Here is a 15,986-nt window from a genome sequence, read left to right as displayed (position 1 = left end):
AGATGGAGATCCAAGAGACAAAAGAGAGGAGAGGACACAATAGAATTTTTTAAAATTAAAACTATTATCCTCATCACTCCTCATGTTATGTAATCCCTAGTTTACTTTTCATCCCTAGTTTACTTTTTAAATACCTAGTTTACTTTTGATATATAAACATCCCAGGTTCACCTTCCTAGTTTACTACTATGGTATACCAATGCCATTCTTGTTACCTTGCCCTTTTCACCCTGTGCCATGTAACTTATTTTAGAAAAAATAGTGTACCATGAGGGCTTAGTTTACTTTGAGTTCTAGTTTCCTAGTTTACTTTAAATGACATTCCTAGTTTACATTACATCCCTAGTTTAATTTCATTCCTAGTTTACATTCCATCCCTGGTTTACTTTCATGTAAATGTTATCATTTGGTCCCAATCTACTATATGATTTTTATATCTACTAAAGTATTATCTTAATAACCTCATAATAGTCTCTTCTTAGTTCAAATATTCCTTGAAAAGCGAGCTCGCAAAATCTTAGTTTATTAGATAAAATCTTAGTTTACTTTATCATCAGAGAGATCTTGGAAAACTTTATCTACTACTTCTAGTTTACTTTCCTACTTCACTTTTAGATCGGATAGCTATCAAACGATAGCGAGACGCTGACCCCCCCCCCCAATCATTAATCCCACTTGAACGGGTTTTAGTGTAATTTTCCCAGCTAAAATTTAGAAATCTTGGTTGGAAGGGTTGAAATTTGCACATTTTAGTTATAAAATCCCAGCATGTGTACGATTTCTAGTGATTTTCAAGTCCAAATCCCGGTTAAGCCTAAGCATTGCCTTTAATTTGAAGGGTTGAAAAAAACATATCAGTGGTCTTAAGACTAATGCTGAGGCTCTTCAGGGACGAGCTCTCAAGGTACCAACCATCTCATAGAATTCGCATGGTCATCCCCTTTGGTGACCCGAGAGCTCCCTGACATACAAAGAAACTACCATATAAATAATTCGATCAAGCTTACGATTTGTTTCTTCAAGAATCAACAAAATTTGAAGCTTACGAATATGATTAATATTATTTGCCCACTTACAATTTATTTCTTTGAGAAACATGTGAAGCTTGTTGAGTCCTAAGAATCTCGCAAGGAAGAGGATGTCCATGGAGAGGTGATCTATTGGTCCCAAAAAAAAATTAACTGGGTCTGGATGTACAGACCGATTTGAAATAATATATATATTTACTATTGGTCCAAAAAAAAAAGAAAATACATTTTTTCTTCCGCCTTATTTTCATACATGTAAGAGCGTCTCACGCCAACCCTCAGCATTAGTAGCATTAAGGAAGAGGAGATCATCCCGTGCATATAAGAAAATTTTCCTTTCAATCTATATTTGAAATAAATATTTAGAAAAATCATTTCAATTCGCCATTTCTATAAGAGTTCTCAGAATATTGCAACAGCAACTCAGCTGATATCAAGGTAGAAGCTTGGTTACCACAAATTTAGCATAATACTAGAGTTTTTGCAAGTACTAGCAGAGCATCGAAAACTTAGGAGCAATTCATGGAAAAGCATTTTTCCTTCTTTTTTTAGAAATTATGTATGTGCTACTGATGTTGTAAACAGGCCGTGGGAAGGGGCTCTAAGATTGAGAAATAAATAAAATTTCATGTATTTTAGTTTTTTGCGTAAGTTGACGTAAGAAAAAGAAGTTTTTATTGTTCAGGTGCTTTAGGGTGTTTACTCACTTCGGTGGAACCCCACGAAAAAGTTTTGCCCAACCAATCAGATCACCACAATCACTCGCCCATCTGACATTTCTTTACAGACTGTGACCACACCCATACACCCTCAGCGCTAATGTGTTTGCTGACTGGAGCCCAACAACCACCATTCCAATTCCGAGCGGAAAAGCCTGCCCACAACTCTCAGTTTGCAGGATGCCTTTCCGTGGGCATGCCCACGATCTGTAAAGGGTATTTATTGTCGCCCAGCAATTGTTTATCAAAAAGGTGCGTGCTCATAGCTCTCGACCTTTTTCGTGGGCAGGCCTGTAGTATCTAAACACCCTATCTCTGACCTTTTTCGTGGGCAGGCCTGTAGTATCTAAACACCCTATCTCTGAGTGGGCAGGCAAACACTCTTGATATAAGGAATCCAGCGTTTTGTGTTGCGCTTGGTGGTGGGGGCTGTCCACTCCCCAGAAAAACTCGTGAAGAGATCTGAGAGCTTCTGCCGCTTCAACAACTTTATAGCCCAAGCTCTCCTTCATGTTGCTTTGCCATTACCTTCTCTCTGCATCTTATTTAGGCGCTTGAATAATTTACTGTTTTGACGAGACAATATATTTTCTCCTCCACGCGAACTCCCCTCCTCCTTTTCGCCCCAAAAAAAGAAATAACCTTTTCACACGTACCATACTACTGCGTTGCTTTAGGTAGTGACACCTCCCTCGTATAAAGTCTACAACACACGTGACATACTAGGTTCTCATACAAGAATTGGGTCTTTCTGTTCGTTCTCCTGCTCTAACGCACACTTGCCGTCTTGAGGGTAAGAAAGAGAGAGAGAGTCTGAGGCGACATTGAACCGCTCTACATAGGATCACGCATTGTTAGCTCTTATGCTGAGCAACTGAGCTGAGACCAATGGCTGCTAGCGCCCTAGAGCTCAATATCACCATGAATGGAAGCCAAGTTCAGCTGGAGAAGGCAGCAAAAAGGTTGAAGAGGGAGAGTGGGGACGATACACGACGGGACGAATGGAGCAACGATGCGATCACGTCGCTACTGGAGTTGTACGAGGCTAAGTGGAAGCAGAGGAGCCGTGGTAACCTGAAAGGTGGGGACTGGGAGGATGTGGCTGCTCGTGTGAGCAGCAGAGGTGGAGGCTCCAAAACCCCCAAGACCCCCTTCCAGTGCAAGAACAAGGTTGCCAGCATGAAGCAGAAGTACCGATCCGAGGCTCTCTTGAAAGGGTCTGGCGCATCTCGCTGGCCCTTCTTCGACCGGATGGATGTGATGTTGCGGGTGCCTTCATCTTCCACCCCCACGGACAGCCTCCTACAGGTTGGAATGCAGGTGGCAGATGCTCCTGCATTGCAAGGAATGCCTCCTGCTCACGATGCGGAAAGTGGAGACTGCGACTCTGCTCAAGATGTAATTATGGCCCCGAGAGACGGCGTTTACTTCCCTAAATTCGATCCAGGAACAGCAGCAGCTGGCGGTGGCGTGCATATTCCTAATCGAGATCAGAGCAACCAAGAGGACGCCTCCAACACGATGCCGCAGAGGAAGCCCGTGAGTGGGGCAAACGCGGAGAGCGAAACAAGCACTCCGAGGAGCAAAATAGCCGCCCATAACCACCGGCATCGGAAGCTCCTGAGCAGGGAGATTGCGGCCAGCATTCATTCGTTTGCAGAGTCCCTTCTGAGCCTGGAGAAGGCGAAATTAGATCTGTTGAAAGACGCCGAGCGTCGAAGGACGGAGCTGGAGGCTCGGCGGGTGGACATGGAACTCAAGCGCACCGAGATCGTCATGAGCACGCACCTGCAGATCGCCAAACTCCTCTCTGTATCTCTCTCTCGCGAACGGAAGGCTGCCGCCAAGTGACCTGCTGCAGAAGGCACAATCCTTGGCTGAGGCGGTATGAGGGATCCTGCTCAGCACTGCAGCTGGAGGCCTCTAGCACAAATGCATGCGGGTGCACTATGTATTCTGTCTCATCCTGCTGCTGCTGCTGTCGCACAGACGTTGACTACCACTACTAAACCTTTTCTAGGAAAACAGGATGTCGGCTTAAAATTAATGTCAATTTTGCAACCCCCTCCGCCTCCGGGGCTCATGTTCTCTGTCTTTCCTGTTTTTTGTTGAGAGAGAACTGTTCTCTAAACTAATTACTTAACTTGTACCCTTTCGCTCTGTCTCTCTCTCCCTCTCTCTCTCTCTCATGAATTGTTACTCTTTTCACATGAAGGAAACACAGTCTCTCTCTCTCTCTCTGATGAATTGTTACTCTTTTCACATGACGGAAACACAGACCTAGTAGTGACAAGCCCCCACCACTCCACTATGGCTGGATTGCGTTCAAACGCAATCGTTAGGTTTGGAGGATTGATAGTAGTCACTAAGTTTATTCTCTTGTCACTAAAAATTTTGTTTAGTTTTGAGTCCTGTAGTAAGTAGTACTTACTACACCACTTATATAAATTTTTTGTTTGTATGCTATTATTCCTTCCTCACATGTGAAGATGAAGTCCCTTTTAGTCTCAAACTGTAAAGACCGATGGTTTTTGGAAATAGGATGGAATTCCGTTTGCGATTGGGGGGTAAAAGCGAGGAAGACGATGCGCTTCTATTCTCCGCGATTGGAGATGCGGAATGAATGTACGATATCCACACCCCTCAGAATCATCCTCGGTCTGGTTTTCCACACCACCTATAGAAGCGCAAATTGTATGCAAAAAGGTTAACGACTCAATTAGGGATTAAGTTGAGATTAGCAGATGAAAACAGGGATGGACATGTTCAGTGTGTTTGTAATTAATGTGCATGCAAAAAATAGTGACTACATGACTCAATGAACAAGATGAGATGACAATGCCCTTCTTTTAACGGTCTAAAGGGTCACACCATATCCAAGGATACCATTGGTGAGTATCTTCTATCTTTGGAAGATGCCAATTGGCATGACTATGGTGGTGCTTGCTGGTACGGGTACCTCCCATGTATCTATTGGTGCACTTCTTGGAGATTCTTTGAAGATCCGTTGTTACGGCCACCGGAGATAGTCCAACCAGGATGGCCCAAGATGACCTAGATGAATGATCCAGCTAAGGATAGTCCAGCTAGGATGGTTTAGGAACACTACACACCATGAGCACCCTTGGTGGCTATAGGTAGCCCACCACTAGAGTGTTCACCATCCTCGATGAAGAAAAAAGATATAAAAAAAAAGAAACTGAGAAGTTGTAAACAGTGAATGAAAGGAAAGCACTATATTGCCCGTACAGTATGAAATGTAATATGCACAAAGTGAAAAAAAAACTACTTCCCCATCAAGCTAGAGAGAAATCGTGTGCTGACTGAAGAACTTTGGACCACAGTAAATGTTGGGATCCATTAAGAAGGTGATAGAGAGTTTGGCAACAAAGAGTAGTGGGTTCTATAGTCAGGGCCCGTAGAGATATAAGCTTCCCATCATGTTGTGCCACCTGCCACCTGATCCTGTAGCGTTAGCACCTCCTAAATGCAGTGAGAAGATGAAGTGTGAAGGTAGGCACTGCTGAAGAGTGGATTGTTGACCTTGGACATCCTAGATCGTGTCCTCTGCCTAGCGAGCCCGTGCTCTGTGGCATCTCGTGACAATGGCGAGCTCAAAGAAGTGGTCTATGACATAGGAAGAGCAGATACGAAGGTCGACAAAGAGGTTATCCAGGCCACAGACAATGAGAGCAGTGAGCTCGACAAGAATGAGGCAAGGAGAGCCGCATTGGGGGATCAAGGAAGAACCTCAAGCAAGGCAAGTCTCCCACAAAAATGTCCAGACCAATGTAAGAGGAAGGGAAATTGAGAATCTCTAGGTGCTCTCTAAACCACCACCACCAAGGAAGCGAACTCCATGTGTTGAATCTGGAGAAGATGTAGGGATAGTCCCTAGTAGCAAGTGGCAAGAAGAGTGGTAACCACCATGGAGGTAGGGAGGTCGCCTATGAGGGATCTAGAAGACATCCCATTGCCCATGTGTGCAGTGGTGGAAGAGTGGCGAGGTTGCTGAGGGCGGATGGTGAGGTTGGGGAGGAAGCGGAAAATGCTACTAGACGAAGTGGTGACCGTGTTTGGCAAGGTGGTTGCCTTGGGAAGTAAATGAGGACGAGGGAAGTGGGCCGCCCTGTGAATAGAATACTCATTTGATATATTACACCTTCACAAAGGACCATCCTCTTAAGCTATTAAGCTATGGCAAACCACCCCTTCATCAGTATCCCTCTTAGTATTAAGCCATTGCAACTACAACTTCATCAATTTCTAACCAACAAGAATGCTTAGGTAATAATGCCTGCACTCTTTATGTACATAAAGTATGCCTTGGTCCATGATATTCAAATGTCCAAATGCTTACAAGATATGCCTTGGTCCATGATATTCAAATGTACAAATGCTCACAATCTTTTAATGACAACGTTCCCCAACACGTATGATTAGTCTCAAAGTTGGGATGTGTCAATAGATTCTAAGTGACTATGCTTTCCTTGTTTGTAAAAAAACTGCATCTTGTTGAGAAGATGGACTGGCAATAATTGTTTGTGCGAGTCATTTGCAATTAATCGTGATGACAAATATGAAGGTTTTATTAAAGGAGCTCTTTGATTTATTCTAACTTTTATTAAGTGGGATTACCTTTTTGAATGGTGGCATTGATGCAAGCCTAAGCATGTGAAACAATCATTTATTTATTAATCATTAATTTGCAATTCTGCTATGTAAAGATGCAAACCTAAGCATGTGGTGCACTAATGTGGCGAAGATTCATTCTCATTGTTGCTTTGAAGAAACAAAAGATAATGCACTAGCTTTTACAATGGTGGCATTGATATTGTCCGAAGCATGTAAGCACTAATTGGTCCAATGATTCATTCTCATTGTTGCTACAAAGAAAGATCCGACTTTTTGAAACAACATCAAGCATGCACTATAGTAACATGGCAACAATTCATTCTCTATGTTACTGTAAACAATTCATTCTTAATGCATGCTTGGGATTAATGTTAACCCAAGCATGCACAATACTAACATGGCAACAATTCATTCTTAATGCATGCTTGGGATTAATGTTAACCCAAGCATGCACAATACTAAGAGGTCAATAATTCATTCTTAGTGTTCCTATGAAGGAACATAGAAAACTTGATGGAATGGCATAAGAATTGTAAGAAATTTTGATTAGGATTTCTCATCAGCACAAAAATTAAAAGTGCACCTATTAGAATTTTAAGAGTAATTGTCAACAAGAAAGAGATTCAACAAAAAATCAAGCTTGTGAGTAAACACATGAAAATACATGAAAACACATAAAAATACTTAGCTTTCACGTGACATGAGCAGTGGATATAATCTTCTCATCACCTCATATGTGTGGCCTATCCCCACATGAGTATGTTTGTATATCACGGCCAAAAATACAAAAGTGGTGATTTTACTTTGCACGTCGCTCTATTTTTATCAAATTTCTTGAGGCTAGGGGAAAGCTCTGAAGCTTTACAAATTATCGAAAAATATTGCCAAAGTTTATGCTTCAGGTCTAAGCTCATGAGAATAAATAAAATAATGTTCACAAGCTTGCACATATATACAAAGCTTACTCAAAATTGCGAATGCCTTCAAAAATTATTATTTACGTGCATCCGCCTCAATAACACATATTCCATAGGTAAACAAAACATCACCACACCATGTTCATAAGGCGTAAGTACTTTAGGAATCGCCTTGCCATACAAACCAAACAAACACTAAAGGCCCAAAGCATACCCAATGTGCACTAAATGTATTAATATTTATAATGGAAGCACCCACGATACTAACATAATTTGGCATGAGGCATAAATTATTTAAGAAGGCTTAAAATACATTCTCATAACATGAAGATAGATGCATGTTTTACTACTTAGAAGACTGTTAATAATAGTGCTCCAATGCTTCTAAGTTATGTGGATGCTAAAGGCTTTAGCTATAAGCATCGGTTGAAATGAGATAGAAATGAGCATACCCCACATGCTATAACTATGAAATGAGATAGAAATGAGCATATCCCATGAGCTAACTAAACACTGGCATCAAGTGGTAGCCAATGGGGACCACAAAATAAACTGAGACTTTGTGGTGGCATCACCATTTAGAAGATCATCTTCATATAATTGTGTCTGGGACTCTTCTGGAGGCCTACATGGTCATTACATCTACACCTAATTTGTAGTTCTCATGTGAAACTAGTTGGAGTGGCATGTATGCACACATGTGTGTGTTTTGGGTAGACATAAATGTCATGGGGATAACTGACCCGTTTGAGGTGTTTGGACTAACAAGTAGTCAACCTCTCTCTTGGGCTATTATGGTCAAGTATGACCATACAAAGTGGGCTTGAAGTTTGTAAGTGGTCAAACTAAATAATTTTGAGGTAGGTTTGTAGTACTACATGTGTATACTTGTGGTGCAAATGAATGGCCAAATGTTGCTATCTTAGACCGAAAACTATTCAGGTTCTACTTTTTGATGTGTAGGTCAAAAATGTATTGCTCTCAGTTAGATGTCTATCCATTGTGAGGTCAATCCTACCACGTGTGAAATCGTCAACAAGAGAATTGAGAGCACATTGCCAAATTGTAAAGAGGGTAGGATGATTAGTCTCAACTGCCTTAGCACCTCCATGTTGATGATCAGTTGCTTCTTTTGTGATGGGGGTGTGCTTCCCTGTGTGTGCAACTAAGCATCATCGCCCCAAAACAAAAGATTTATTACCAAAGGGGTGACACTTTTTCTAAGGCTATTTCTACTTAAGTAATGGTTAAATTTCACCTCTCTATCACTATTTCAATAACATGACATAAAAGTTAGGATATTAATGGAATTCTATCTACACATAAAAGATGTCTTTTGCATCCCTCTTTTGGATCATCATTATTATGTATTGAAAAAGAAAGTAACATTTTTCCCAAAAATAAATGATAAGTTCATCACGTTCATTTTAAGGTTAATTTTAGAATCAAAATTCCATCTTGGTTATTAATGCTGCTAAAAAGGTAAAAAATGGATGTGTGATTTTTCCTTCTTACTTGGTCATGTGGCAATATTGAGTATGGTGAAGGAAATTATCAAATGAAATTTTTATTGAGAGGATGGTTTTTTAGAAATTTTTTTCCCTATTTTCAATCCTTGATATACTCGTATCTATTTAGCATGGTGTAACTATGAAGTATGAGCATTATTCCCCATGCCAATAATTTTAACATGATGTTAGTATAATGTAGATTGATCATGGATAAGGAAACTAAGAAATAATTGTTTTCATGAGATAAATTATTTTTTTCCCCAAAACTATGAAAAGACATTTTTATGTCCTGTAATGTTACCTCATCTCTATTAAGCATGGTATAACTGTATAATGTAGATTGATCATGGATAAGGAAACTACAAAATAATGGTTTTTATATGAGATAAATGATTTTTTTCCCAAAATTATGAAAAGACAATTTTATGTCTTGTAATGTTATTAAGCTAATGCTAAAGCTACATTATCATCATCTCCTTCATCATATCATCATCATCTTCTTCTTCTTCTTATTCCTCTCTCTCTCTCTCTCTCTCTCTCTCTCTCTCTCTCTCTCTCTCTCTCTCTCGTGTGTGCACGTGTGCATGTAATTGCTCATCTAAACTTGATCTTTTTGTGTTTATCCATGTTATCTAAAAGAAACATCACAAAAGATGTGCACTAAACATGAAAAATCTACAACATTAAACCTAATTTTTATTTACATTTACACGTGCTTTTTATTATTCAATTAGTCAAACAATTCATTTGAAGTGATAACACACTTCACACTTACAAATATAGAGTAAACGTGTCAATTTACTTGCATTAGTCAAATAATTGTTATTATTTGAATTAGTTAAATAATTTATTTAAATCAATAGCACACTTTAGACATAACGAAGATGAATATGGACTAAGCGTGTTCACATGTACAACGGAATCAAAATATTGGGTTAGTCTTATTTTTATGAGCTTAAAATTTCAATTACATATTTTAAAAAAGTATCATTACCAAACAACTCCTTGACAATTAAACAAGTAAGGAAAACAACTCCAAATTAATTTGAAGCAAATATATACCATGTCAGAAGCATAGGTCTTTTTTTCCCCACTTACACACACATGTACATACACAAGAAGCATTACTATAGTTTAAAAGATTTACCTCATTAAAACTAATATTGGTAAACATGTTGATGTGCATGGATTTCCTGAGAGGCTTCTTGTATATTCAACAATCAAAGCATTCCATCACTACTCCATAATTGTGTGTTGGTCGCAATGATAAAATATAATTTCTTTCATCTCACAAAGGGGGCTTGGTAAAAACAAAAACTCTTTTCTTCTAGAGAGAACTTTAACTTTTTTGAGGCAAGCTCCAAAGAGAATTCTATGTTGTCGAATAGGTCTACCTCTCCGCTGTGTGAGACTCCTTAAACCTTCATGCATCTTAGGATCACTAGAGAATGAATATGCCCAATGTTCACTTGATTGGCATGGTGCATATAGAATACTATCATTTTTCTCTCTTATCTTTAAGATAAGATCAATGTCCTTTGGCATTATTGTTACTCTCTTTACATGGATGGTACACTTGTGGACATCACATAATAGTTATGTGAGGTACGATTCAACTTCTTCTTGGAGTGCCTATGTTGTGACATTCATGTAGAATTCAGTTTCTTTCTTAAACAAACTAACAATGTATGTAGACATTCAAAATCTTTGAAACTAATAGCCTATATGGACATTCAGAATCTTCCTTAAGTGGATAATAGCCTATGCAAACATTATGAATATTCTGAACCATCCTTGCAAAGAAGATTTATAATGCTCTTTTGATATTTTCAAATCTCCTAGAAAGGTATGACACCAAGGAGACCCCTTTCTTTCTTTGCTTGAAGTGAACTTTGAAACTCGGACCTGGCCTTTTGTTCACTTCCTTTTCAAACTCTTATATCTCAACAGAGACACGTTTTACCATGGATTCGACTTTGTCATAGTTACATAAAGAAATCAAATGATTGAGTTACTCCCACTATTTCTCAAACCCATCTCTCTCTCTCTCTCTCTCTCTCTCTCTCTCTCTCTCTCTCTCTCTCTCTCTCTCTCTCTCTCTCTCTCTCTCCCCTAACAATCTTCTTGGGTACATATTTTAATAATCTCTATTCATTCATTGTAAGTAGCTCATCATGAACTTGTACTTTGGCCCAATGTAAGCCTTTAAGTGAGACACATGGATTACATCATGAATATTAGTGATTAATGGAAGCAATAATTGGTGGATTACTTCCCCCACTCTCCTCAAAACCTTGTATGAACCATACTAGCCAATGAGCTAATTTAGTGTTGGTGTTCCCTTTGACCCATATCTTGATTTGGGGATCTATTACATCATGAATATTAGTGATTGGTGGAAGCAATAATTGGTGGATTACTTGCCCCACTCTTCTTAAAACTTTGTACATTTTTAGGGTTTTGATTTTTTAAGCATTTCAAGGTTTCTGCATTTTTTGGTTTTTGTATTTTGATGTTGCCACTTCCATCATCATCACCGTTGCGTTTTTCTATACACACTGATTATGTGTGTTTGCCTCTGTGCACATAGCACCATAAGATCACATATATATGGCTACATTTTTTCTTTCTTGCATGAGCTGCATTTTGGGTGTGTTCTTCTTTACTACATGAGATGTGTTTTTACTTCCTCAACTCAGCACATGAAGCTATATTAATCCTCTCAATCATGGAGACACATAGGAGCAACATCACCATCGAGAAGTTTATTGGGGAAAACTTTCTTGCATGGAAAACTAAGATCAAACTCCTTTTGATGTGAGAAGGCATGTGGAACATCATCAAAGGAACAGAGAAGAAGCCTATATCAGGAGGACAAGAATGACAAAGCAATGGCACTGATTAGCTTAGGCCTTGTCGACAACCTCATTCACCATGTGGACTTTGACAAGACAACCCAAGCTGGAAAACCTATTCAATAATAAAATCAACAACTCAGAGGTATTCATTAAGTAGAAGTCTTTTGAATTTAACTTAGATAAATGAGAGTCAAACTTTCGGTGACCATATGAGAAACTTAGGCTCCATCATTAAACAACTTGCTACCACCAAAGCACAAGTTGATGAAGATGATATGAAAGCTATCCTAATCAACAACATAGGAGGGATTTTAAATGCAATGAGATCCTACCCATACTAAGGACATCTCCTGAGATGGAATATGATGAGTTGATAGCACTTCTTATTGATGAAGAGCCCGCCATCTTAAAGAGATAGTTAAAGTCTTCCTCTCTAGGATGAAAGGCAAACAAGAAAGAAGGATTATCAAGTGCACCTATTGTAAAAGACTTGGACATACAGAAGTTAGGCATTTTAAGAAGATGGCCAAAGAGCAATCAAAGGACCATGCTAATCTAATGTAGGAACTAGAAGTTGATGAAGATGAAGCTAAAGCATCTACAATAACAAAAGAAAAATTCCCCACTAACATGACTAATCTTTCTCTTAAAGAGGAAGAGTATGATTGGGCTTTCTAGTCCTTTTCTATTTGAATCAAGGGTTCTCTGCCCAAGATGTCTCCCAAAATCTAAATATTTTGTAGCCAAGTGTTCTCTGCCCGGGATATCCCCTAAATTTTGAATATTTTATAGTCAAGGGTTCTCTGCCTAGGATGCCCCCAAAACCAAAATATTATGTAGTCATGGGTTCTCTGTCCACTTGCAGGATGTCCCCCAAAATCTAAATATTTTGGGTTTCTTTATTTTACCTTACTTAAAACAAGGGGGGTTGCTTTGGTATGCTGATGTAGGTTATCTTTATCTCTTAAGATAGGACATGACCTCTGAGTCTATCCACAAAGACCATGATTGATGAGCCACCATGCTTGTTGAGCCTTTTGAGCCATGCTTATTGGCCTCTAAGGCATGCTTACTTGCCTCTAAGTTTGAAGAAAGGACCGTATCTTGTTTCTTTACTAATGTTTGAGTACAAGGATTATTGAGGGCTATCCAGACATTACCTCCATTACTCCAAAGAGGGAAGTAGGTTGGGTATTCAAAAGATGAGGTTTAATGTCTATAAAAGTAATGTATATGGTTAATACACTATCATAATTCATTCATCATTGTGTTGTACAATCTCTCTCCACCATTTCCCTCTCTTTCTATCTCTCTATCTCACTCTCTAACTCTCTAAAGCACCATGTAATCTCAACAACCTTAGCAGCCAGCTGACATTTCTTTGGCCCCAACGAAAGATGTTAGGAGCACAAGGCTTCTAAGAAGGGATCTCCCAATAGTTGGGTTCCAAAGTCAAGAAAACCTACACCATTAGCCTCTACAACCATGCCATCAAATACCAGACCAAAGATGTAGTGGAGACCAAAAGCCATGCCTCTAATACCAACTCCAAAGCTTCTTAAATAGGTTTAGAGGGCAGTGCCTCCCACTTCAACTCGTGTGTCGACACCACCTTCAAATAAATTGAAAGATTATGTGAGACTCCCAAGCTTAAGCAAGTTTAGAGAGCAGTGGATTCCACCTCGACTTATGTATGGACATCACCTTCAAAGAAATCAAAAGATTTCGTGGACTCTGAGCACTAACAAGAAGCAACACCTTGCCTATGTGTAGTAGTCCTACCCATCCCTATTCTATCAAAAAAGGGCCACCCATGGTGCTAAAACCTAAAGAGAATCATGCATACACTCATGCGGCACCACCCACTGAGAAACCTTAGGTCTCGAAAAGATCATTGTAACCCCCATAACATTTTTGCACGCCATGTAACAACACCAACTCACAAGCTAGAACTAGAAAGACAAAGCTCAATTAAGCATGCCAATAAAGTTGACCATGGTGGCAAGGTGACATTTAAGCTTTCACATCGTGGATGGGTAGACGATTCTCTACTCTCCCCTGCTAAGCATGCATTCAATAAGCTTGAACCCTAAGCCCATGCATTCAATAAGCTTGAACCCTAAGCCCATGTGTAAATATGTAATGTAGTCCCCCCTTGGCTAAAGTATACAATATTACCTTCACTAAGAATGATAAAAAACATAAAAACCTAAGAAATGTTAAAAAAACAACTAAAAACACACACGTGTACACATATTTTCATATACATGCACATTCACTTGTAACCCATGTCCGTGCACACACACATGCGTATTATGCATCGTTATTTGCATGCATTTGCCCATGCACACCCCACCATTACTCATGTACACCACTCTTGCATGCACACACGTGCACCCCCATGCACTTACACTCACATGTGTACCCATAGTCAATCATGTATACACATGCACATACCTTTGCATTCACACATGTGGAACCATTTACACAATACACACACATACACTGCAAATGTGCACCTCGCACATTTGCATACATTCATGCATGTGCGCACAACACACTCATGCGTTGTCGTAACGTGGACGGTGTCGCTGGGAAAGTACGAGACTTCTAGCTGTGAGAGTAGCTTCTAATCTCCACAAGGAAACTCACATACATAACTCTCCAAGGAGCACAAGGCATCTCCATTTTTGATATCATTAATATGTGCAAATTCACCTCAATACATCCCTGAATTCAGCCTGATAATTGCACATAAATTGTGTATCAAGTGATTGTCCCTTTCCAAGCATAGATTTACTGGCTCCTTTTTCCCAAATCCCTCAAACCAATCACATGTAGGCATAACATAATCTTCAAATATTTCCCACATACATGTGACCATTTACATTCCATACATCAAGTGACATCAATTCCATCATTTCAAGCTGTTTCTTTATCACCTGAAAACCTGCTTTTAAACTCCAACAACTCACAAACAAAAGACGATATATGGCATATCTATAACATGCTCACACGATTCTAAGAAACTCCATGACTTGCATTCCAAATCCATTTGAGTAGAAAACAAAATCGAATGTCCAGAATCCTTACTGCATTTTTGATGCTTTGATTCCACGTGTTTTTGATGCTTTGAATCCACAACTCTTCAAATCCAGGCTCTTCTTAATTTACAAAACCTTTAAAGGTTTATAGGCTTTACGATTTTCCAAATTGTAGGTAGGTTAGTGAATAAAAATAAAAAAAAACATCACTTATCTGAAAGTAAACAAGGTAAATTTTTCTTGATTTTTGCTAATTTCCATTTGGTCTCTTCGCTGCAGGCCACGCAAGGATGAGTACATGTATTAAATGAAAATCATATCACTAGATAATACTCAATTTGCTCTTCAATTCTAACTCCAACAAGCCATGAACAGTAGCCGCCCTTTTGATTTTAAATTCTCTGGTTAGTTGGCGTTCCTGGTTCACCCTTTCTGCACACGCTGCTCACTGATATATACCCCCCCTCTCGTTTTCTCTGGTTTTTCATCACTTTCCCCGCAAGGAAATCGGGCGCACCTGCCTTTTGCAGCTATTTTCACGTATTTTCCCAGTTTTGAAAACTCATGCGCCACCTTTCTTTTTATATTGTTTTCGGGTATTTATTCTTTTGCTGCCACGCAAGCTGCCCTCATAAGCTTCAATACATATGATATGTCTATTTCTCATATGCAAATGTTTGGACCCAAGCTACATCAAACATCACATATATGTCATAAGTCTACTAAAGCATGCCTCATGCTTGCACTCCCGTAAGAGGTATTCATTGACTCAGTCCATCGATACCATAGAGAAGGTACTACACATCATGCATATGGGTAGTCATTTATATCATTAACATATCCCTTTGACGAGCCACTCATACCATCATTTACATAGCCACGTAGACCATGTATTTAACTGAGTGCTTCCAACTTTCCCATGAGGTCTGAGTAACAGCAGAACCATCACCACCATACTCACAAGAGTCATTTTGAAATAGCTCCCACTAGCATGGTTGCCACTAGGTTCACCATCCATGGGCATGAAGATATTATTGAAGGGATCATTCTGCCTATGAGGATACACAAGAACTTTGAATGTGTGCAGTGTCTTAATAAAGTTCTTCTTGTTTTTGCTCATTCCACGATATCTCCAAAGGGTATTCTTCAAAACCAATCCTCATATCATACATGCTCTCACATTTCCATACATGTTGAGAAGGGTGTTCCTTACTGCAAGGCTTACCATAAGCATAAGGCTCCATATTTCACACCACACTCATATACAAAAGCTT

The 15,986-nt window shown here is 39.4% G+C and overlaps 1 protein-coding gene across 1 annotated transcript; it reads left to right on the top strand.

The window, feature by feature from the left end:
- The first annotated feature begins 2,519 nt into the window (after nt 1-2,519).
- LOC147603830 (uncharacterized) lies at nt 2,520-3,895 on the top strand. Its single transcript, XM_086796105.1, has one exon. It carries the CDS (start codon nt 2,636-2,638, stop codon nt 3,596-3,598), a length of 963 nt encoding a protein of 320 aa, XP_086652231.1. The 5' UTR covers nt 2,520-2,635; the 3' UTR covers nt 3,599-3,895.
- The last annotated feature ends 12,091 nt before the right edge of the window (nt 3,896-15,986 follow it).

Source organism: Cibotium barometz, chromosome 63 (assembly GCF_041138505.1).
Source record: "Cibotium barometz isolate CiBa-2024 chromosome 63, ASM4113850v1, whole genome shotgun sequence".
NCBI classification, from domain to species: domain Eukaryota; kingdom Viridiplantae; phylum Streptophyta; class Polypodiopsida; order Cyatheales; family Cibotiaceae; genus Cibotium; species Cibotium barometz.
Note: the sequence above shows the minus strand (reverse complement) of the source record. Positions and strands in the feature narration are given on the sequence as shown.